Source organism: Mus caroli, chromosome 19 (assembly GCF_900094665.2).
Source record: "Mus caroli chromosome 19, CAROLI_EIJ_v1.1, whole genome shotgun sequence".
NCBI classification, from domain to species: domain Eukaryota; kingdom Metazoa; phylum Chordata; class Mammalia; order Rodentia; family Muridae; genus Mus; species Mus caroli.
In genome coordinates this window covers 19,926,583-19,952,766 of record NC_034588.1, presented here as the reverse complement: position 1 = coordinate 19,952,766, position 26,184 = coordinate 19,926,583, and the positions used below count along the sequence as shown (strand labels likewise).

Here is a 26,184-nt window from a genome sequence, read left to right as displayed (position 1 = left end):
CTTCATACATGAATACCACATCTACATCACTCTGGACCCTCCTTACTTTGTCTTGTTAGCACATTTTATATTTCCTTGCCATAGTACCCGAGGGATACTCTGATGCTAATGAAGTGTCACAGCTTCAGCTGCTACACGTAGACTAGCAACCCATAGGTTGAGCTTATTTGACTGTGGATCCATTATGTTTGGAGTTAAAAGTAATATAACGCACCCTTTCCCACCCCCATAGTGCTCTTTTTCATGTTTACTAGTAGATGTTTCTATGATCACCGTGCTCTGGATATTTGTGAGCAGCCATTTCATATACTAAACCTTAATCACCTATATGATGTTGTCACCCAGTGTGGTGCTTGGGAACTTATTTAAGGTGTCACCCTCATGAATGGGATTAGTATCCTCAAAAACATGGTCTGAAGAAGCTTGCTTGGCCCTTCCATCCTCTGGAGGCTCACCAAAAAGTCAACATTTACGAAAAATCCCCTACCAGATGCCCAGTCTTCTGGTACCTTGTTCCAAAACTTACTGCCTCCTAGAACACTGGGCAATAAACTTTGTTTATAAGCTACTTACTCCGTTGCAGTCCAAATTGACTAAGATTGGACAGTGGCCCAATCTTTTCTTTTCTTTTCTTTTCTTTTCTTTTCGATTTATTTATTATGTCAAAGTACACTGTAGCTGTCTTCAGACATACCAGAAGAGGGCATCAGATCTCATTACAGATGGTTGTGAGCCACCATGTGGTTGCTGGGAATTGAACTCAGGACTTTCGGAAGAGCAGTCGGTGCTCTTAACTGCTGAGCCATCTCTCCAGCCCTGACTCAATCTTTTAAACTGATACAGTTAAAAAGGTCCAGTGCTTGTTGACCGATAAAGTTTAAGAAAAAGATGGTTCATTTTCATTCTTGTCCACCCTAATTCGATAAACTGGATAAATGCCCCTAATTGCCATTCCTGTGTTTATTGATTTTAGAATAATTGTTACAAATGAGAACCTGCTATAAGGGAGTAAGTAGCAAAACCATGCTTCCATCTCACATCAGCCAGGAGGTCCATCACAGAGTCTCTCAAATACTCAGAAAATTACAATGTTAAATCAATTTTTATCACAAACTATAATTAAAAGAGATTTATATTCTGTTTTTTAAGGTTCAAGTCATCAGGTCTTCAGTAAAGTCTCAACATACAACCGAAAGCCAAAATAAACCCAGACGGTGACTACATTGTTCTCAGACCTTTAGAAAAGGGGTAAGAAATAATAGTGATGTAATTATGGCAACTGTTGAGGCTTTTACACAAAATCATGTGATGAGGTAGAACTGCATATTGCTCTAGATTTTGAGATAAGAATACAATTCAGATCCCCTCCCCTACCCACAATAAGTCTTAATCAAGTAGTACTGGGAAGCCATCATGGACAAAGCAATAAATGAGTTTGGAGTCAGTAGTCTTTTATTTAATTTTTATCTTCCAACATAATTCTGAAATCACATTTTGCCTTGATGGGGGAAAGTCTAGTGTATGAATCCTTTGTTTGAGAGAAATGTAACGAACAATAGACTTATATAAAATGATGACTCGATGGGTCATTATTAAAATCAACTTCATGTGCTCAATCTCCTACCCCTGAGGTCAGGTAGCTCAGATACCTGCTATTTAATCCAGGTTATTGGAAAGACTAGTAGAGAGAATTGTGGGAGGGACCCAATGTGAGCTATGATGTAGAACAGCTTCCACCATGAGCAGCTTAGGCACAGGTCCCAAGGCAACTGCAATCTATTCCTTGTTCTTCCATGTTGAAGTTGTACTAAACAGTTAGGAAATGTCACAACTGGATGCTCTCCATTGCATATGATTTGAACAAGTGGCAATGGCAGCAGAAAGAATAGTTTGTTTTGATCAAGTGAACTGGGATCTTGGGAAGCCTGAATTACTCGATGGAAGAGAAGGGTGGTGAAGGATCCTGCGAGAACTATGTAGCACTGTGCAGCATGCCCAGCTGCATCCAGAATACAAAGCTAGATTAATTTGGAGACAGTGACGCCACTGAAGCAAGGGGGTGATAGAATCTGAACTGGGCTCCCAATGGTGAAGCTAGGAGCAGTGTGCAGAAAGCTTAAAGGAGGAGAAAAAGGGTCTCCTTCCCAAGATCGGGGGGAAAACAATCCCTATAGCTCTAGTAAAGGAAAATGAGAATGGGGGCTGCTGGAATCACAGCAAAGGAGCCAAACACTGGAGACAACATCAAAAGGATGCCAAGACAGCTTGGCAGTGATTCCGCGCACGTGGTCACAGTGTAGGGAGAGGAAAAGGGAGGAGCTGAGGCTCACAGGACTGAGGAAATGATGTGGAACTGGAGGGCAGAGGTGTGGAGGTGTGGGAGGCAGGGAGTTGTGGAGGTGCAGGAGTGGGAGGCATTGGAGGGAGTTGGAGAGACTGTTGTTTCTAGACATTTAAATTTAAAGTAACAATGGGAAACCAAGCAAGACCTCTGAAGCAAGTTTCAATTATGCTCGTGGAGATGGGGGAAGAGAGAGGTTAAGGCCAGAAATACAGTTTTGTGACTAACATCCAAACAGGTCATTGTTGAATCCAGCAAGACGTGTGTGTTGCTACCAAGAAAAGGGGGCACTCTGTTGAAATACTCAAAGGTGAGAGTGTTTTGTTGATGGAATAAAATGGAAATAGTTTATTTAGGGCAGAGAGCTCAGAGCACATGTAAATAGGCTAAGCTTACCGTATTAGCTCTATCTAAGTGGTATTAAACACAAAAGCCATACACCCTGAGAAACACAACTAACGGTAAGGTATAGAAAGACTGGAAATGAAGGAAAGGGCACGGAAGCTTTTGTTTCCAGGAAAGTATGATTGAGAGAAGCTGATGTAATTGTATTAATGCCAGATGAGCTGAAATGTGAGGCAGAGACATTGTCAGGGACAAATAAGGTTGATGAATCATGGCAGACAACGATTCACTAGGAAATAGGGCCAAGTATAAAATCTTATGACTCTAGGAACACAATCTCAAAACACATAAAGGAGAAATTTGATGGAATTTCAAGGAGAAATTGATGCAATCTCCCATGGTAGAAGATTTTTAAATTCTCTTAAAAAAATGACACAAAGGAAAAATACCAAAACTGCACATGGTGCAGCTCCAAGAAGGGAAGGAGGAGAGGAAATAGAAGTTTGAGAATGAGAAGAAAATAATGCCATTGAAGGCTGTATGTGGGTGCCTTACTTCTAAGAAATAAGAAGAGAAGAAAATAATGCCATTGAAGAATTGGCAAAGTGAAAAGATGGAACCCACAGATAGAGTAACAAAAAGGGTTATTGAAAAAAACAAAACAAAACAAAACAAAGCAAGCAGCCTTCCTATGGCAATATCACAGAAGAAGCATAGTAAGAAGGGATGTGTAGGCATTGCTGGGAGAAACATTTGATAGAGAACTCCCCCCTCTGATACCAGGTCAAAAGGAAGAAACGTAGATCAGGATATTTTGCTATCCTGCTGGGATGGAGGGGAAACAAGTGGATAAGTGTATCGTCTTTGCTTTCTCTCAAGGGCAGGTCTCTGTTGAATCTGAGGGAGTGGAGTCCTCAATGCACTCGCTGTTCCTCCTTAGTACTATGTATGCACGCAGATTTGGCACTACGACTTTAAAATTCATGTGTGAGCAGAGGGCAGAACAGCCAGCCGTCCTGGAGAAGGCTGGTTTCTAGAGAGGATGTTATGTTCTTATAAGATGACAGGCTTTGGATAAGCAGAGGAGTAATGAATTTCAAGGACTATCTGAAGCTAGTAGAATATGCGGTTAGTACCTCTGTGTCAAGCAGAGATGCGTCACCTACCGGAAACATCACTGGATCCATCTAGACGTATTTTCTATCAGGCCATCCTACTCTGAGGCCCACATTTCACCAAGTAAATGCAATTCCTAGTGGTGCTCTTTACTATGTAAGGTGAGAGAATGATGCTGCGTTATCCGTAGAACCAGGTGCTTTAGCCGAACGGGTTAGATTTGTCTTAGAACATTATATCTCATGGAATCTTTAAAGGTAATCAATCAAAGGACAGCTGAAGTATAAGACAGAGAGGGATTTCACTGTGCAGTGTTAGTTTTGTTTTGTATGCCATGTGCTGCAGCTTCATGAGTGGGGACTACTTTACAGCAAAACCCTTCTCACTGGCTCTTTTAGGCTATCTGTGGGTGCCTTTTTTCTAAGTGAGGCGATGCTCCAATGTACTCTTCTGCCTTTGCAGAAAGAGAAATCACTACCTTCTCTTCCCCTCGTTTATAAAGCATCTAGCATTTTGCACACTGTCCCTCAGAAATGGAAATCATTTAAATTACACAAGACTTGATGAATCCTAAACATGGCTGCCCATTTGTGGAGAGATAAGCATTTACTGCTTAGCTTGGAGCTGCGAGCATCTTGTCACATTTCTTAACTTGCCTAGAAATGCACTCAACCTTTTCCTCGGGGCTCAGGATTAAATGACAATTATACAGCAGAATCTTGCAGGACAGTCTCATAAAACACCTGGATAAATTCATCCAGCTGCATTTAGTTTTGTAGTCTTCAGTGGTTCCTAGAAGTTTTTGTTAAAATTGCCTTTTTAGGAAATTTCAATAGTACTGAAAAGTTCTGTCATGGTAAGATTCATCATTACCTTTGGCCTCAGCATCTCAACACTGTCAGGACTCATGAGAACCCCCTCCCCTTGCTTGTAGAAACATGGCAGTACCATGGCCATGGGCTCTAACTGCTTGTTTGACCTCTTTATACCAGATGGCAGGGTATGTGCTTGGACATATTGATGTTCAGGAACTGGTGGTATCTCTAATTTCTCTGTTTTCATCCTATGTCTGGAAACTTCTGGAAGCCCTAATGAGCAAGGGTATATGAGTGTCTTCTGAAGAGTGCCTTGCTTACGGAACCAGTTATTCCATATAAATATTTGGTTATTTTCGTCACCAGGTCAGTTGGCCTTTGAGGATAGTTTGTTTTCTGAGCAGCTGATGGGAATCTTTCCAGAGTGGGCAATTCATTCTGCCAGTTTAGGTGAGACAAAATTGCTGAATAAAAATATTTCCCATAGTGACTGACCATCACCAGTTTTATGTCTCATTTCCTTGTTCCTCATCAAGTGAGCGTGAGCTTTCTCAAGGGCAAGTTAAAGCTACCATTTGTTCTTACTAAGAGCGTTACAAAGATCACCCGAGTTAATAGACAGGAAGACAGCTTTTTGTCTGGCATATATTAAAGGCTCCTTAGTGTTAGCTCATATTCTCTTTTTCCTGCCAGACAGTCTCTGATTACTTCACATCTTTAAGATACTTTGTACTGATGTAAGAAACATTTAAAGCAGCACCAAGCTTCCAGTCTGCTTCCCCAACCAGGCCAGATCAGTGGGCCCAATACCCCCCCCCCCCACACACACACACATACCCTACAGCCAATGTGCTTCTCAGGAGGTCCATAGTAACCAGGGACACATATGAGAATCTCACCCAAATATCCATGCCAGATGGGACACCCACAGAGCCCAGTTGCTACAAGACCTACCCACCCTCCTGAGAACCATCTTCCTTCCAGTCTCCTGCCCCACCCAGGCCAGATCAGCAGGTGTAATACCCTCCCACACTCTACAGCCTGTTTGACACCCAGGAGGGCCACAGTAAACAGCGACACAGCCTGTCTGCCTCCTAGAAGGTGTGCAGTAACCAGGGACGCAGGAGGCTCACCCTAACCAGAGACAACACTGCCTGTCTCCCAGGAGACTAGCTCTAACTAGCTCTATGTCACAGAGCTCTACCTGCCTCCAAGGAAACCAGCTCCAGTCAGAGAAGCCCAGGCCAGCTAACTCCAGAGGTAACCAGATGACAAGCAGTAAGTGCAAGATCATAAACCACAGAACCCAGTGCAACTTGGCATCACCAGAACCCAGTTCTCCCATCACCACAGCTCTAGATACCCTAACATGCCTGAAAAGCAAGATAATGACCTAAAATCCTATCTTATGGAGATGATAGACACCTTTAAGGAGGATATAAATGACTGCATCAAAGAAATTCAGGAAAACACAGGCAAACAGGTAAATGCCCTTAAAGAGAAAACAAATAAATCCCTTAAAGAAATACAGGAAAATACAATCAAGTAGGTGAACGAATTGAACAAAATGGCACAAGAACTAAAAATGAAAATAGAAACATTAAAGAAAGCACAAATGGAGACAACCTTGGAGATGGACAACTTAGGAAAGAAATCAGGAGCTACAAGCATCACCAACAGAATACAAGAGACAGGATAGAGAATCTCGGGCATGGAAGATACCATAGAAGATACTAAAACACGGGTCCAGGAAAATACAAAGTGTAAAAAGTGCCTAACCCAAAATATCCAGGAAATTCAAGACATGATGAAAAGATTAACCCTAAGAATAATAGGAATAGAAGAGGGTGAAGAATCCCAGCTCAAGGGGTCAGAAAACATCTTCAACAAAATCATAGAAGAAAACTTCTCTAACTTAAAGAAAGAGATGGATATAAATGGACAAGAAACCTACAGAACACCAACTAGATTGGACAAGAAAAGAAAATCTTCTTTTCACATAATAATCAAAACACTAAATGCACAGAATATAAAAAGAATATTAATAGCTATAAGGGAAAAAGGCCAAGTAACATATAAAGGTGGACCTATCAGAATTACACCAGACATCTCAACAGCCAGACCCTATGAGTACAAATTCCAGCTCAGAATACTATACCCAGCAAAACTCTTAATCACTATAGATGGAGAAACCAAGATATTCCATAAAACCAATTTTTTATTAGATATTTTCTTTATATACATTTTAAAATTCAAATGCTATCCCGAAAGTTCCCTATCCCCCCCCCCCCGCCCTGCTCCGCTACCCACCCACTCCTGCTTCTTGGTCCTGGCATTCCCCTGTACTGGAGCATATAAAGTTTGCAATACCAAGGTGCCTCTCTTCCCAGTGATGGCCGACTAGGCCATCATCTGTTACATATGCAGCTAGAGATACAAGCTCTGGGGGTACTGGTTAGTTCATATTGTTGTTCCATCTATAGGGTTGCAGACCCCTTCAGCTCCTTGGGTACTTTCTCTAGCTTCTCCATTGGGGGCCCTGTGTTACATCTTATAGATGACTGTGAGCATACACTTCTGTATTTGCCAGGCACTGGCATAGTCTCATACGAGACAGCTATACCAGGGTCCCTTCATCAAAATCTTGCTGGCATATACAATAGTGATAAAACCAAATTTTAAACAATATCTTTCTACTAATCCAGCCTTACAGAGGATACTAGAAGGAAATCTCCAACATAGGGAAGGTAACTACACACAAGAAAACACAAGAAATTAAACATTTCGTACAAACAGAAAAGAAGAGAATCACACACTCATAAGACCATCTCCAGCAACAAAAATAATAGGAACTGACAATCATCTGTCTTTAATATTTCTCAACATCAATGGATTCAATTCTCCAATAAAAAGACACAGGCTAACAGACTGGATACTTAAACAGGATCCAACATTTTGCTGCATACAAGAAACACACTTCAGTGACAAAGACAGAAACTACCTCAGATTAAAAGGCTGAAAAAAAAAAGTTTCCCAAGCAAATAGTCCCAAGAAACAAGCTGAAGTTATCATTGTGATATCTGATAAAATAGACTTTCATCCAAAAGTTATCAAATGAGATAGGGAAGAACACATCATATTCATCAAAGGAAAAGTCCACCAAGAGAAAGTCTCAATTCTGAACATCTATGCCTCAAATGCAAGGGCACCCACATTCATAAAAAAAAACTTTGCTAAAGCTCAAAACACACATTGAATCTCATACATTAATAGTGAAAGACGTCAATACCCCACTCTCACCAATGGACAGGCCATTGACACAGAAACTAAACAGAGACACAGTGACATTAACAGAAGTTATGACCCAAATGAATTTAACATATGTCTACAAAACATTTTACCAGGACGAGAGGATGGGAGTGGGTAGGTGGGGAAGCACCCTCATAGAGGCAGGGAAGAGGGAATGGGATGAGGGTTTCCGAAGGGGAGACCTGGAAAGGGGAAAACATTTGAAATGAAAAAAAAAGAAAATATTCAATAAATATATATATTAAAAAATAAAAATGGGGTACAAAGCTAAACAGAGAATTCACAACAGAGAAATCACAGATGGCTAAGAAGCACCTAAAGAAATGTTCAAAGTCCTTAGTCATCAGAGAAATGTAGATCAAATTGACCCCAAGATTCCACCTCATACCAATTAGAGTGGCTAAGATCAAAAACTCAAGTGACAGCACATGCTGGTAAGGATGTAGAGAAAGAGGAACACTCCTCCATTGCTCATAGGATTGCAAACTGGTACAACCATTCTGGAATTCAAGCTGGTTATTCCTCAGAAAATTTGAAATAGTTCTACCTAAAGACCCAGCTATACCACTTTTGAGCATATACCCAGAAGATGCTCCACCATACCATAGGGACACTTGCTCCACTTTGTTCATAGAAGACTTATTTGTAATAGCCAGAAGCTGGAAACATCCCAGATGTCCCTCAACAGAAGAATGGATACAGAAAATGTGGTTCATTTACACAATGGAATAATACTCAGCTATTAAGAACAAGGACATCCTGAGTTTTGCAGGCAAATGTATAGAACTAGAAAACATCATCCTGAGTGAGGTAACTCAGACCCAAAAGGACATGCATGGTATGTACTCACTGATAAGTGTATATTACAGAAAACTCACAGATTGTAAAAAGTGTAACAAACAGAAAGGCTCAAGTGAGGGTGCTTCAATCCCACTTAGAAGAGGGAAGAAAATAATCATGGGAAGAAGAAGGAGGGAGGGACCTGGCTGAGAAAGAGGAGGCAAGGGAAAAGGGGAACAGGATCAGGTATGGTGGGGGTGGGGGTAGGCAGGAGAGAAGCTCAGTGGGCCAGGAGAATGAATGGAAATAGGCAGCCTCAGGGGAAGTGGGGGGGGGGTAGGGAAACCTTATAGAAGGCACCAGAGATCTGGGAAGTGAGAGTCTCTCAGGACTCAAAGGGTGATAATCTTAGCCAAGATGACCAACAATGGGGAGAGAAAACTCAAAGAGTCCACCTCCAGGTGACAAACAGAGCCTCAAATAAAGGGACTGAATTACTAACCCACAGTCAAAATTTCTGACCCAGAATTGTTCCTGTCTAAAAGAACTGCAGGGACAAAAATGGAGATGAGACTGAAGGAAAGGTGGTCCAATGACTGGCCCAATTTGGGATCCATGTCATGGTGGGACACCAAGGCCTAACACTATTACTGATGCTATGGTGTGCTTACAGACTGGTAGAAGAGTCTGGTATGGCTGTCCTCTGAGAGACCCTACCAACAGCTGACTGAGACACATGCAGATATGTAACCCAACCATTGGACTGAAGTAGGGGACCCCTATGGTTGAATTAGGGGAAGGATTGACGAAGCTGAAGGGGAGGGTGACCCCATAGAGGACTAGCAGTCTCAACTAACCCAGACCCCAGGGAGATCCCAGAGAGTGAGCCACCAACTAGGCAGCATACATAGGTTGGTCCAAGGTCCCTGACACATGTATAGTGGAGGTCTGCCTGGTCAGGCCTCAATGGGAGAGATGTGCTTAATCCTCAAGAGATTTGTGGCCCCAGGGAAGGATAAAGTATTGTGGGGTGGGGGTTAGGGAGGATGGGGAATGGAGACCCCTCTCAGAAGCATGGGGAAAGATCAATGAGAAGAGGAACTCTAGGAGGGGGAAGGGGAAGGAGGGAGCAATGGCTGGAATGTAAATTAAAAGAAAGCATCAAGACAGTACCACAGGAACTTTGTACAGATGTTCCAACACATATGGGTTAGTTAATTTACTTTCCACGTGTACTACTTAACACATTAACCTGGATGTTATTTCACTAATGACACAGTGACAAGAAACATCTGGTGACTCTTGACTTACAAGCAATGTGGAACTCTTTGCCCAAGAGAGGATCACCTGGGCATTCCCATGATGAAACCAATTTTACACTTTCCTCAGCCCATTTGATTGAGATCATCTGAAGTATTTTGATGAGCTGCAAGTGGGAAACCTGGCTACTACACACACTTTGTTAAAGCCAAGATAAAAAAAAAAAAAAGAAAGAAAAAAGAAAATCCATGAGTACTGGAGCCTCAGAAGGACCGAGAAAGCAATCCTAGGAGGAGAGAAAAGGGCACAGGGTTGAAGCAAACATTTGGGAGCATGAAGAATGCCCCATTCTCATGGGGGCTGACATACCAGTTCCTTCTTCTTCATGCATTCCATGAGGATTATGAACAGGTGCTGAGCTTGGGTTCGAGTGTAGGTGAAGGTCTTCTGTATTGTCACCAACAGCTGGTCCCTCAAAGATTCATTGATAAGTCTGCAATGAAAACCAAGGTCAGTGAGGCCAGGACAATTTCTGTTCAGTGTGTGCATGTGTGTGTGTGTGTGTGTGTGTGTAGTTTATCTTAATTTACACATAATTGCTCATAGTTCATAGGGTATAGTGTGATGTTTCAATATGTGGGGGACTATGCAATAATAAAATCAAGGTATTGACCACATCTAGTTTATACATTTATCAATTCTTTGCAGCCATGACACTCAAACCCCTCCCTTCTAGCTATTTCAAAATGCCCAGCACAGTATTCTTTTACCATAGTTACACCGTCTGCAGTTGGAATATTGTAGGCCATGAGAGAGCACTGAGAGTTTGTTACTAATCAGAGTTACTTCTTTCAATGTCTTTCATACAATGGTTGTTTTGAATGTGACAATTTACAAACAGTACATTTAAAAATAAATCCATGTCTCAGAACCTCTCGGGGTGAAACAGGAAGTAGACTTAGTTATTGCTTTCCACTTTTACTTTTCATGGCTAGTGCCTGCTACCTCCAATTTTGTTATTGAAGGGCCTTTAATTTCTTATCTGGATCTCAGTAGGGATTTGTAGTGTCATTTCCCCATAAGCTGTAATGTTATACCTAATTATGGGGAGAAAGGTTACATCTCAGTAATGCATTTTTCAGCATCAATATACTATGTGGATTATGCTATGTATTCAAATGCTAAATACTGGCTCCCAAGTTCTGGTTGCCACCAATCAGCAGATTCTCATATGCACCAAGTGATTCTATGTAAACCTTACTCTCCAATTTAAAGTAAATTGGTAAACAAAAGGGCTCGGACTTGAGGATTAAGTGCTGGGTTTTAAGAGAGACCAGGGGAGAAGGGCGAAAGGAGACAGGGAGAGGTGGAGGCCACCTCAAGAAGAGATGGACCAGGAACACGCATGGCAGGAGAAGTGGATCCTGAGGACAAGCTGATTGAGCAGAAATAACCTGAGTGAAACTCAAACAGCAAGTAACAAGGGACATGTGCCTGGGATGTAAGTTAGAATAACTCACAACCTGCCCAGTCTAGTCGTATAGTTTGTACATAAAACACCCACGATGTTGTATCTTTTATATGGGTTAGCTAGAATAAATAATCCACTTTACATTTGGACATGGGAATGGGGAGATGGCTTAGGTGGTAAAATGTTTACTGTATAAACGTGAAGACTAAAGCTTGATTCCCCAGAACCCCTGTAAAAGCCAGATGTGACACACACCCTGTAATCCTAGCACTGGGGAGGCAGACATGGAAGAATCTCTGGGAACCCTAGCTATCTAGTCCCATTCCTAGGCCAGTAAGTTCTAGGTCCCAACGTGAGAAGGTGGGTGGATAGTGAGGAGTGAGACTCCATGCTGACCTCTGACTTCCATGCACACGTGCATGTATACACATGCATCTCCTGACAGAAACAGACACCACCTCCCACCAAGTGTAAATAGTTAGGTTACTACCGTTAGAGTTTCAGAGGAATTTTCTAGGGTGCTAACCTATCTGGCCGAAGACTTGGGTTATCACTGTTTTGAAGGTTTTACTTTTTTGGTTTTTATTTTTCTAGTAAGCCACAGTCTGACTCATAGAAAGCAACATTAGCAAAGCATAATCCTGTCTACTTTATTAAATCATTGTTTTTATACTTTAGGAAAAATAAAGACAGGGAGTGCCGGCATAGCCAATCAGTGCCCAGTTAGGTCTCAGCTTCTAATTATTAACTCCTTTCAGAAAGGTGATCATCAGTCATGCACCAAATGTCAAGGAATGAAAACATATTTTGCTATGAAGTGACAACTGTTCAAAATCAGGACAAGACCTGTTCTCTAGGACAGTAATAAAAAAAATATTTTTTGCCTATCATTTGAACATTTTATAGTTTGTACATTGCTTTCATTACTGAAACATCATCAACTCCAAGGTAAAATAGAAAGAATATTATTTCATCTGATGCTGGCAGGAACCCAGTAGGCAAGAGTGTTATTCAATTTCACAGGTATGGATTTTAGCCAGATTGAGTCAAAAACTTAGATCAGTTGTGAGAATTTTGGTTTCTTTAAAAATACAGAAATAATATAAGACTAGGTTTTCACTTTAATCCCAGAATTAAATGGGGCTGCTTCGGATTGTCTTATGTAGGGTTGGTCCGGTGCTGCTTATGAGACAGGCTAGGCTGACTCCATGACAGGCTTCAAACTGGCAGTTCAGGAGACTAGGCCTAAATCTTTGTTTCCATGAACCAGGCATGTCCAGGGAATTCTAAGCAAGCCTGTTACTGAACAAACCTCCTGGCCTCAGGCAGCCAGTCAGAAACTGCCCTGCCACTTGGATTGAGACAAGGGCAATGGTCAGCAACTGTTTCCAGACTTCTCAGCAACAATTTACAGCCACACATACTCTAGCAATGGTTCTGGAATGTCCCTAGAGATGAGCCAATAGATTAAGATAGAGGTCACCTACCCCTCCCCTTATTTTCCCTAATGTACTTTAAACCAGGCCTTTAAGTTTACTGGGGTGCCTCTACCTTGGTAGATGGTAGACCCCAGCATGCTGGACTTCTGCAGAATAAAATGCTCTTTGCTTTTGCATACTATTTGAGTCTGGGTATCATTCTTTGGAGAATTATGGACACTTACACTATGTATTCGAATGCTAAACACCAGCCCCCAAGATCTGGTTGCCTCCAATGAAGAGATCCTCACATACACCAAATGATGTTATGAAAATCTTGTCCCCCAAGTAATCCATAATTGGTAAATAGAGATACCTACAGCCTGGGCTGAGCAGAAGAGACAGGAGGGAAGAAAAGTTCTCCAGGACTTTGGGGTTTCAGGCAGGGACCATGAGGAGAGGAGAGAAGGGGTTGCCATGGAGTAGAGTGAATTAAAAGCACATGACCATGAAGGTTGGCCTGATGGAATTGGAGCATCCCAAACAAAACATGGTAAGTAATATCTTGGAAAATTTGACAGAGAAACAGACAAAATAGTAAGGAGGATTGATATCTTCCCAGCTCTTGCGTTTAAAGCTTATTATAAATCTAAAGGTCTCTGTGTCTTTTATTTGGGAACCAAATGATCTGAAGTGTGGCAGAAAACCCTAATAGATATTTAAAAGCAATAAAGGAGCATAGAAACTCCCCAAATAATCTTGACCACAGCAGTGTCCCCAGCAGCTGACTATGATTTGCTTCATGTTTAACAGAGGCAAACAAACCAACAACATGGTTGAAATGGGAAAACTAAAGGGTTCATTCTGCTCTCTCATTTCTGAAAAAGTTGCAGAGTTGGCTGTGAAACTGGAAAAAATGTGGGTGGAAATGGAAGTGTTTGGGGAGTGAGAAACACTGGAAAAGGAAGAAATAAAAGATTCAGACTTCGATGACTGAGCAAGAGAGTGGGTGTTTCCCTCAGGAGGAAAGCGGGAAAGAAACTTCTGAAAAGCAGAGCCCAGCCCTGCTCAGTGCCTTGGACTCTCAGTTTCCAGTTCCTGAAGCCCCTGTGTGGGGGTGAGAAGCTGGGTGGGCAGCTGGGAGGAGGAGGTAGCAGAGTCAGATAAAAGCTGAAACAGCTCTTTTAAAAGAAAGCATTAATCTCGAACCAACTGTGCTGCCAGAGACAGAGGAGGGGCAGACTGGGGGCATGAAATCACCATCAACTTTCCCAGTAAATGTACAGCACATGCCTGCTAATGGTGCAGAACAAGGTTATGATAAGATAGGGTGGCATCCTATAGAAATGATAGATCTAAGGGATTTTTAAAAATCATTTAATCTATGATTTCATATGGGATCCCTTCACCTTTTGTAAAACAAATTCTAAATAACTGGGCTATTCAAGATAGAATTATTCCCCAAGACTAGAAAGAATTGGTGACAGCTGTATCAGAGGCCAGTCCACAATTGCACCGTTAATGTGGTAGAAGGAAGGAGCCATGATTATTGAACAGTGGAATAGAGTGAGGGAATGAATATAGTTAATGATCAGTTGTTGGCTGAAGGGCAACAACTATACAAGAACAGATTCAATCTGATGAAGCTACTATAGAACAGTGGTTAGCAGTTTTAAGAGTTTGAGACAAAATTGAGGAGCCTGGAAAAAGGTCCAGCTAGTTAGCCTGCACTGATTGTTTTTGTTTGTTTGTTTGTTTGTTTGTTTATGAAGATTAGCCTTAGCTGTGAACAAAGCCACATCAGACCCTGATGCACAACAGATATGGATAGAAACCTTGATGTATTTAAATGTTAATACTGAATATAAAAAAGTTATTAGACCACTAAAGGCATGGGCAGTGCCCATGAATGGCTAAGGGATAAAACTTACATTGGTTCTAACATGTACCATACTGATATCACAGGTCAAGCTATAGCTAAAGATCTCCAATATCAAAATGTTTGGTGCTTCAATAGCAGGAAATATGGTTATTTGCCAAGAAATTGGGACCAAGGAAAAAACTTCAGATCTCAAAATGCCTGGCGTGTTACCTTTGAGAAATATAGTACTTTCCACTGGAAAAGTGAACGTGCCTCTTCTAGGAGTGATGGTTTTCTAAATTTCAAACAGAAAGAATGCCAAAGGCTTCCCTGGGGTGTGCAGGCAATGTGGCAAGGTCTGCTGCTGGACTAATGAATGTAAGTCCAAGAGAGATATCCAAGGCAAGGGAGCTGGACTTGAGCAAAAATAATACAAGCCCTTTGTCTCTTGTCAGCCAGGAAATAATAAGCAGGCAGAAGTACCTCAACTAAGTATCTCATGTACACTACTGTAGGCAGTTCTGCTCTAGACTTGGCCACAGACAAGCATCTTACTCTACCCCTCCCCCAATTCAAGGTTTCAAAATATTTACTGGAATTGAGTTTCTTTTGCCCTTTGGGATATTATGAATGATCTTTGTCAGGAGTTTATTGATTTCCTAAAGATTCATTGTGCATCCCTGAATTATAGATGAAGATTTCAAAGGAGAAATTAAAATGATGGCCTCTTTAAAAGGAGAGATGAAAATTAACACAGGGGATATGATGGCTCAGCTGCTACTATTAAGGGCAAAGCCTCAGTAGAAAAAGACAGGAGGAGTTCAAAATACTGGAGAATGTGTGCTCTGGAAACCAGTGGTTAGTGATCAGAGGCAAAAATTAAAATTGCAAGTAAATGGTATTGGAATAGAAGACTTGGTGGATACAGGAGCTGATGTAACTATCATTTTCCAAAGATCTTAGAATTCAGAACGGACACTTCAAAAGGTTTATACAGTTTCTAGGAATTGGAATGTTATCTCAGATATAATGAAGTATGAGATGGATTAAGTGTGTGTGACTTTCCAGTCAAATAGGAAAATTAAGGCCTTATGTATATAGCTGACATACCCATAAATTTATGGGGAATGGATCTTTTATAACAGTGAAGTACTCAGATTAATATTCCTTCAATCCCAGAGAGATAACCCATATTGAAATTAGGGGTGAAATTGTATATGCTTTGGGGGAAGGTATTGATAAATATCATCAAACAACCACAGGGTGTGCCAATTGTCCAAATACAACACATCACAGGGATTAAATTTCCAAATTTATAAGAGGGGCCACTGATGAAATACCAATGGCCTTACTCTTTAAATGGTTGACTGATAAGCCTGTGTGTGCAGATCAGTGGCCTTAACAAAGGAAAAATTACAAGCAGTTGAGCATCTGGTATAATAGTAGCTAGAGGCTTAACGTATAGAAGAGTCTACTAGTCCATGGAATTTCCTTGTATTATAAAAAAGAAGTTGGGAAAACGGAGGTTAACATTCAACCAATGGAGTTACAACAATGGAGTTAAAGTTCTTTTACCTTTTCTTTTTTTAATTACCTAAGGCATGACCTATGATAGCTGCTTTTTAAAATATAATTTAATTTTTTATTACCATCCCCTTTGCATGAGCAGGACAGGGAAAGGTTTGTTTTCACAGTACCTATTTATAATAATGGTTGATCTATAAAAAGATATCAGTGGAAAGTTCTTCCACAGCGAATGTTAAATAGTCCAGCCTTATATCAATATTTTGTGCATAACTGCTAGAAGTAATCTGTAGGCAATTTTTGCAATCCATTATCATTACATGGATGGTATTTTGTTGGCTCATTCCAATGCCGTTACATTAGAAAAAATGTTTAAGGAAACACAAAGAATTTTGCCATGCTGGGGTTACAGATTACTCCTGAAAAAGTACAGAGAGGAGATTCTATTAACTATTCAGGTTATAAAGTAGACCAAAAAATTTCAACCAAAAGGTACAGATCAGCGGAGATCAGTTACAAACTCTTAATGATTTTCAAAGATTAATGGAAGATACTAATTGGCTATGACCTACCATTGGGTTAGGCAGGCGTTAAGTAATTTGTCTCAAATGTTACAAGGAGATTTAGACTTAAAATATCTAAGATGGTTAACAGCTAATGCAAAGAGAGTTAACTCTGGTGGAACTGAGACTGCAAGATGCATATGTATGTCGAATAGTTCCCAAAATTGATTGTATTTTGGTTATGTAGCCTTCAACTTATTCTCCTAGTGGGCCCACTATGCATAGGGAAGATAGCATTATGGAATACATTTTTTTAAACATACAAACAAATAAAAAATTAAAGACTTACTTAGAAATAGTTTCTGACTTAATTATAAAAGGTAGAATACAACTATGTGAATTGTTAGGAACAGACAAACTGAAATCATAGCACCTTATACTAATATTGAGATTGTGTCATTATGGGTAATCAGTGAATACTGGCAAAGAGCTTGTAGCAACTATTTGGGAGAAATTAACAGCAAATATCCTAAAGCAATTGTTTTTAATTTATAAAAAAAATTGGATTCTCTTACATATTGTAAAGGAAATGCCAATTTCTGAAGCACCTAAATTCTATATTGATACAAAAACGTTTGGAATGGCAGGCTATAAGTCAGGTAAAATAAGCAAAGTAACTCAAAGCCTATTTAGTTTATTTCAAAAATCAGAATTGTATATAATTCTTCAGGTATTATTAAGTTTCCTGAATATTTTAATACAATTACTGGCTTTCAATATGCAGAAAAAGTTGCTTTGCATATTGAAACTGCTTAATTTATTTCTGATAACTTAGAATTAACATTTTTTAAAGATTTATTTATTTTATGTATATGAGTACACTCTTTCTGCACAGATGGTTGTGAGCCTTCATGTGGCTGTTGGGAATTGAATTTTTGGATCTCTGCTTGTTCCAGTCGGCCCCACTCCCTCAGTCCCTGCTCTCTCTGGCCCAAAGATGTATTTATTATTATAATTAAGCATACTGTAGCTATCTTCAGATGCACCAGAAGAGGGCGTCAGATCTCACTAAGGGTGGTTGTGAGCCACTATGTGGTTGCCAGGATTTGAACTCAGGACCTTCTGTAGAGCAGTCAGTGCTCTTACTGGCTGAGTCATCTCGCCAGCCCAGAATTAACATTGTTATTTATGCAACTACAACAGGCAATCAGAAATAGAATCTATCCATTATATATCACATTCAGTCTCAGACAGGCTTTCCAGGTCCATTAGCATAAAGAAATGAAGAAACTGGCCAATTATTAATAGGAATGTGTTAGAAACTTCAACATTTCATGAAGAACACCATGTTAACAATAAAGGTTTAAAGGAAAAAAAAGTCTATCATTTGGAAATAAGCCAAGGAAATTATAAGAAAATCTCCTACTTGTTCTCTGGATAACCAAACTCTATTATCCACTGGAAATAACCCCACGGGTATCAAAACAAATGGAATTTGGCAGATAGATGTGTTTCATTTTGCAGAATTTGGAAAACTAAGGTTTGTGCACCATATCATTTCCACGGAGAACTTTTTGTTCTGAAAAGGTCGATTCTGTAATTACACATTTACTGGAAATAATGACTGTTGTTGGGATACCTGTGCAAATTAAGACTGAGTATGTGCCTGCCTATGTGTCCAGTGTGATGAAGCAATTCTTTGCATATTATAGCATTAAAACACCTTACAGATATACCACACAATCTTACAGGACAAGCCATAACAGAAAGATAGGATTGCACTTTAAAATAGATGCTGATAAAACAAAAAGGAAGAATAAAGACCCCTAGGGATCGACTAAACAGTGCTTTGTTAACTTTAAATTTTCTGAATGTTAATCAGAAAAGAACAGCAGCCTAGAGACACTGTTGGTCATTGTTGGTCATTTAGGGAGGTTGGTTGCTATTTGGTAGTAGTTGTGGTCAAAGAAGAAACAAAAGGAGACATTAGATTCAGGGATCGCTTTCTCTTCCACCTACTTACTGTGAAGGGATCCAAAGAGCAGTTAAAGGCAGAGAAGGGTGGAAGAAAGAAGAACCTATGAAGTAGCAAAAAAGCATCGACATAGATCCACCAGGCAAATCAGTGATGCCAGGAGCAGAACACTGTCCAGTGCTCTTCCATGCCACCACGCTGCCTCTCATTCACTCTTCCCTCAGGAAGATAAGTGTCAAAGGATATACACATTTAGACAAGGTTCAGCTAAGGAGGTGAAAAGATGCCCCAACTGTTCTCTCAATATTAACTGATTTTGTATGGTGCCTTAGTTTCAAATCAGCTTGAAACTATCCACCCACCCATCCATGCATGCATGCATGTATCTATTTACCCACTTACTCATCCATCTACCCATACACTCATCCATCATCCACTCATTTAGAAAATTCATGTGGATACATGCTTGGTGGTTGGCACTGTGGTTTATGCCAGGAGTACAGGGATAGACGTTAATAATTCACTCCCATCCTTCAGTGGAGTAGAAAGGCATGAATAATTGTCAGTGGTAGAAAAGGAAAGGAGATGGTGACTGGTGACCTGCGGGAAACTTCTGAGGACATGGTGCTCTGCCTGACACTTGCAGAGGAATGAGAGCTAGAGATGGCTGAAGGTGGTAGGGGTGGGAAAGGATGGACAAAATGGCATGGATAGACCTGCTTTGGAGAAGGAGAAAACAGTGTGGCTGAAGCATATGAGCACTGTAGTTCAAATACAAAATGACCCCTAAAGGTCTCTCCTATTAAGGTATGGCCTCAGTTTGGTTCTACTGGGAGGTAGTGGGATCCCAAAGAAGGTGTTTAAATGACAGTGTCCCTTATAGGCACAGATGTTTGAACACTTGGTCCCCAGTTAGCAGTGCCTATTTGGGTAGGTTTAAGAGTTGTGAGCTTGCTAGAGGAAGTATGTCATTGGGGCTGGATTTTGATGTATCAAAGCCACATGCCAGATGTGTTCACTGTTTCTTGCTTGTGATTTATGATGTGAGATTTTGGTTTCTGCCCCAGCTGTCATGACTACTGTCTGCTGCCTCTTCCCTCCATGACAGACTCAGCCCTCTGCAATTGTGAGCCTCAAATAACCCCAGTCCTGGTGCTTTATCACTACAACAGAAAAGTAACTAACACACATGTGCTTAGCAGAAGGTTTTGAGATGCTGGAAGTGTACCCTCAAAGGGATCCAGACTGCTCTTCATGTCCTAGACAGGAGGTGGGTGGCTTTGTTCTACTCCATGTTCCTGCTAAGATCTGTCACCACACCCATGGGCCAATTATTTATGCATTGAAATATGTAAAACTGTGACCCTCCCCAAACCCTTTCTGTTTCTATAAGGTGAATATTTCAGTTGTTACAGTAGTTAAAAGTTAAGGTGGGGAGCAATTTAAAAGTTAAGAAAAGATGGAGCTGCAGAGGGGGTTAGCCAGGACAAAATCATGTGGGGACCTTTGGAGGCTACGCTAGAGTTTATTTGTTTTTTAATACATGATCTTACTGGGCCTAGGCTAGCTTCAAGTTTACAATCCTTCTGCTTCTACCTTCAACGTGCTAGAATCACAGCCAAGTGCCTCATGTCTTGTGAGATCAGTGACTTTGTCCTCGTGGCAGTGAGACGTGTTTTAGCAGGAGAGAGACCATTTATATGTGTGGTGCTAATTAATTCTCCTAAGACCCAAGGCATGGACAGTCATGGCTGGTCATATGTCTACTTGACAGGCAACCCAAGTGGGTAAGTCTAGAGAGTTCTGCAAAATCAAGAGTGTATAATATAGCACATGATTAAGTACAGAAGGGATTCTTCTGATTAGCCACTTGATAGGTTCAATCACTCATCTGCAGGTGTTTAATTTTGATAACAACTCAAAATTTGTTCTCTACTGTCAGCCATCTGCAATGAAACCTAAATTCCCTGAGGTCATTAACTGTTTGAGAGAACTGTCTGTCACTTCCATCCAGACTGCCAGTTTATGAAAATTAAAGAATAATGTATAATTGACTTTAGTCACGGCTTTTACTAGTTAGGTGAGCTAAAAGACTCAAAGTAGAAGTACAGTTCGGAGTCCTATTTCATATCTGACAGAGGTGGTGGCTTTGCCTAAATCAGTTAGTAAGAAGACTCATACAATGGGAGTAATAGATTGGACCTACAACATGAAGGTGTTGATCACTAATGGGACAAAAAAGATGGAGGAGATGGCTGTCACACATGGAATGGATATGACTTGGGGAGCAAAGGTGACTTGCTCCACCTGAGGCATTGTGTTATACTCACTAAACTGCAACTCTGCTTCAACTCTTTTTTTAAAAAAATCATCTTTCTATTTATACCAAAAGGAACATATTATTTTCCATGTGTTTCTGAGGTTAAAAGCTCCCTGTTGTTGCCAATCTCTCCTTTTAACAGAGAAATAGCAGATAAGCAGCTGATAAGCCCTGACTGAGGGGATTTAATGACACTGTTTTAAGAACCATCCCCTGTAACAGTTCCTGAATTCCTAGCACCTCCTGGCTTACACACCCTGTGGAAATAATGGAAGAACAGTCTGCGAGGTAGGCAGGCAGGCAGTCTGTTTTGCAAAGGCAGAAACTGGTCTAAGGTGCTGGAGTGATCTGTGGTAGTCACACAGCCAGTGACTTCAGTGTATAAGCTGAGTGTGTTCATTTTACTCTTGTCCCATGGTGTCTCTTTTCCTGTGTATCACTCTGTCACCCAGTTTGTTAACCATGCACATCACAGGGAGAAATGTAAGCTTAATTAGTAATTAGTAAATGTTTTTACTTTATATATGTGTGTTATGCATGTATGCATATTTACACAGAAACACATGTGTGAAAGAGACAGAGACAGACAGAGGGAGGAGAGAGAGACAGAGAGAGAAAATAGAGGAGAGGAGAAGAGGGAGAAGGAGAAAGGAAGGGAGTGAGACAGAAACACAGAGAGATAGAGACAGACAGAGACACACAGAGACAGACAGACAGAGAGATAGAGACAGACAGAGACAGACAGAGACAGACAGACAGAGAGATAGAGACAGACAGAGACACAGAGAGAGAGAGAGAGACAGAGAGAGACTATGATTGTTGAGTGTTTGGCCTGGTTTAGGGAAGATAACCCTAAGTGGGGGTTGCAAGTAAAGACACTGATCAAGCGAACATTCCCCAGCTTGCAGCCTTCGCTGCCTTTAGACTCTCCCCTGTGTATTTCTCTGCAGAGCTTTTACCTCCTGTTTGCTGCAGAAGTTCACTTTGTTTCCCTGTCTTATTTTGTGGAAATACATCTTAGTGATTTTTGAGACACCTGCTTTCCTGAAATTCTTATTATTTCTTTTCAGTTCTTCCCATTTTTTCCTACTATGAGAAAGCTTTGTTACCTTGATATTTGAACATCAATGGATTTAGAGACAACCCCTTTGTTAGATTTCTTTTTTTGTGGCACTAGAGTAGTGATTGAAAACTTCTTGACATCAAAACATGGTTGTAGTGTTGGGTGAAACTGTAGCTTTAGAACCGGGTCTACATCAGAGTGATCTTATTTAAGGAAAGCACTAATTTGTGTCTCCATATGCATCAGTGTTATTTTGGGTACACCTCAAATTAGAGGGTTTTGTGACTGAGGAAAATCTCTGCACCATGGCATTTGTGGTTCCATTTAAATGCTGCATGTATGGTCTATAGCTGTTTAGATGAGTCACCGAGTAATTTTAAACAGGTCAGTGTTTAGTCAGTACTCAGGATAGCTAGCAACATGCCCCACACTTTACAATTAGTGTTCTATTCAAGTGCTGTGAATGCAGCCCACATGTAGAAATACTTCTCCCAGAATAAATGCAATTATCTGCAATATCAGATTTTTGTTCCTAGATTGGAAAATTAAAAAAAAAATGCATCTAGAATTCAGTGAGACTCCAAGAGCTAATCTTAGGTTAATTAACAGCTTTCGAGGAGAGCAGTCCTCCCGAGACCCCTGCGGATGCTGTTAGATGCTACAGATAGTGTGAGAAATTTTACTTATATAAATAAAACTGTGAATGCCCACACTTGGTGCTTAAATGACACCGTTTCCAGTGGAATCTGTACTTTACTAAAGAAAACAGAAATTTTTATCATTTATTTGAAGCCAAAGAAAAACGCCTAAATGTTATATAAAGGGCACCGAAAGTTGTCCTTAAATGAGATTATAGAGAATGACAATCTCTATGATTGTCCCCTTCCCTTTAATTTTTTTTTTTTTTTGGTAGAAGTTACCACTTCCTTTCAAATGCCATCACTCCTTTGCCACAAGTAACAGCATGGTCCATCTGTAGAGGCTGGATAGCTTTGAACAGGCTCTCTGTGGTTTTTACTTAGCCCTTTGTCCCTTTCATATAGGAAACATGGAAGTGAGAAAGTATTTCTCACAGACATCTGAGTTAGATAAGTCCATGCTCATAAAGGACCTGGTGTATAGCGGTGCTGTTATAATGTTTTTGTTTTATTTTTTAGGAAAGAATCATTGGTGGTTTCTTTCCCATTAAATGAATGGCCTGTGATGGCAGCTGGTCTTGCATGATAATTTCTGTAGAGAAATAATTTTTCCCATTTGAGAGCGTTTAAAGAGCTGCCGTGTTTTCTTACTTTTGGGAAATTGAGATATTTAGATTTAGCTAAGCTTTATTAAAATGGAGATTTGCAAACACCCCATGTAGACATTTGCACATCCATCCACTCACTCATTCATTCACTCACTCATTCATTTACTCACTCATTCACTCACTCATTCAGTCAGTCACAAATCCATTTACTCACTTGTTCATTTACTTACTCACTCACTCACCCACCCACTCATTCATTCATTCATTCATTCATCCATCCATTCATTCATTCATTCATTCATTCAACAAAGCAGACTGATGATGCCTGTTACTGCCATATGCTGTTGTTTCCCTCCAAGTCTTTATTTCACATTGGAGTCTACTTCGAGTGGTAAGGCACCAATAGCTCCTGTAGGCTTTAGCAACCAGTGTTAAAAGCACCAGCCCAGACAGCTCTGACTTTCTGAAATACTGTCCTGGCTCACCTCACCTGCCAAGGACTTTATCTTGGGTCTTTGTCTGTCCCATCTTACTCAGCTGGAGTAAAACGATTGCTTACTCTCTTCCTCCAGTCCCTCTTCCATGGGTTTAGTTAGATGGCTCTCCTGTAGATCATGTTCTAGAACACCCTTAAAATCCTGCAATAACTCCCCATCACTATCAGATGACATCTTACTTTGCACATCTCATTTAAGATTATCTGTGCTCTCTCTCCTAATCTAGGCTGTCTTCTGCTACCCTTATATATTTCCCATAAATACAGAATCTCTCAAGCCAACTGGTGTCTTGTATGCCTTTGTGCCCTCAAACTTGTTCTGTCTACTGCAAGGAATGTTCTCCGTTTTTTAATGTATTGCTCAACGCCCATTTAAAGCTCAGTTGAAGCCACCTCCTGTGTGAAAATCTCCGATTACTACTCACTAGATACTCTAGAAACTCTTGACATTAGCTACAGTACTTGATGCTATGTGGAAATGCTAGTTTCCTTTAGTAGATTATGAAGTCTTGAAAGCAATGGTCGCTTCCTCACGTACTTCTGGTTCTAGCTGAGTGCATGGTTTGAGGAGCTTTGGAGAAGCGTTTGTGGACTTGCAGAATGAACAAACAGCTACTTGCTTTGTGTGCAGGTTTTTGTCCCTTTGTCTTCGTGCTGACCTAGACGTCAGGCCTCTGGGAAAAATGAAAGAAATGGTGTGGAGTTTAACCCCCTCTGCAAGTCTGAACTGCTTCATCATTAACCCCAATCAGATTCATTTCTAAGACTTAGCCTCAGTTTCTGGCTTTCTTTTTCAAGGGGTACTTAGAAATGAATTCATCACTCCGATCAGAAAGCCTAAATTTGGATCTATTTCTAGATTCTTTTTTGTTGTTGTTGTTCATTTTTTTAATTCTACATTTGACTTTTTTCACAGCTTTTTAAAAATTGGGAACAGATTTTTATTCTCATATTGTTTAGGACAGTTATCATAAAAATGTTCTCAAGGTAGTCAGCATCTCAATGATATCACGGTGATTTCCCTCACACTGAGCTTGATGGCTTTGGTAACTGGAAGTGATTTTATCACATGAATGTCAACACACACACACACACACACACACACACACACCTGTATACCTATACTATTTAGATAATAGATAATCTATAGAAGATGGAGGGATGCAGTTAAAACACTTTGATATGTTGCCTCTCATTGGAATCCATTTCTTTCCTTTCCTATTGAAGACTCTGAGACAGATTATTCAGCTCTTCATGTCTTTATCTCCTCATTTGTTTACAGATCTAGTATGTCTTTAAGGTTGATGTTTGTAGCTCAGAAGGTCATGTGTGAAAAATACCAAGAAGTGTCCCCCTGACACATAGATGCTGAGTGTTGTTTTTTTTTTTTTTTTTGAAGTATCTCAGCATCTTTCACACTTTCAGGGAGGCCCAGTGAAACATTGTTCAGAGCTGAAATAAGGCACCTAGCACACAAACCTCTATATGGTGAAGAGAAAGTCTAATATTTCTAGAAATGTCAGATGGAACAAGTCTTTGAATGAGAAGGCAAAGCCCCAGTGAAAAGCACGTAGCCAGGCTGTCAATGGTTTCCCAGGATCATATTCACCGGTATGACCTGAAAAGATCCTCGAACTAGTCTTATGTCATTTCATAAGCAAACAGGTGAGGACCAAAACTCACGCAACTGTACCTCTCCTGCTTCTCTTTTGTGATACTTCTGAAGTCTCTATTTTCCAGGAAGGGCTCTACATGGAAGATTCTGCTGGAGAGATTTGAATGTGGGATAAAGGAATCAAAATGACTTTTATCATTTTATGCATGAAAAAAAAATCCTGACTTCCTTAAAAGAGTACCTAGCTTGTGAGAGCCATTCAGGCTGGGAAGACAAGAGCGTGAGAAGAGAAGAATCTGATAATGAACTATGCTAACCTCTATGTACAAGCTCACTTCAGTATTTTGATGAAAAGCTTGTGATTTGTTTAAATGGCTGGATGCAAGTGCTATCTTCTGCTATATACATGAGGATGCTCTTTAGTTCTATACACAAGAAGATTCAGCACCGTGACTCTAGGAATAATACACTGTATGTTCCCAGTGCCATTTCTCATTTTTATCAGATGCTCAAGGTTTCTTTTAATTAATTGAAAGACAAATAAATATTCAACGATTAGAATCCCTAAGAGCAACTCTGTTGCTGTTTTTCAGAAAACGATGGTTAAATAAAAAGCTGATAGAGATTAAGTGGAACACGCACATGGGTTGGCTAGATTGTTTGGTCACTGAAAAGCGAATCTGGCTACAACATGGCCTCCATGAATTAGACAAATAGTTATTTAAA

The 26,184-nt window shown here is 40.4% G+C and overlaps 1 protein-coding gene across 42 annotated transcripts in view; it reads right to left on the bottom strand.

Annotated features, from left to right (window-relative positions):
* The window catches only part of Trpm3 (transient receptor potential cation channel subfamily M member 3), a 533,889-nt gene that overhangs the window by 184,997 nt on the left and 322,708 nt on the right, over positions 1-26,184 (bottom strand). For all 42 annotated transcript variants that reach the window (XM_029472394.1, XM_029472404.1, XM_029472405.1 and 39 more), the window contains one exon: positions 10,336-10,459. In XM_029472394.1, the coding sequence (XP_029328254.1) occupies positions 10,336-10,459 (124 nt within the window). The remainder of the gene's footprint in view (positions 1-10,335; positions 10,460-26,184) is intronic.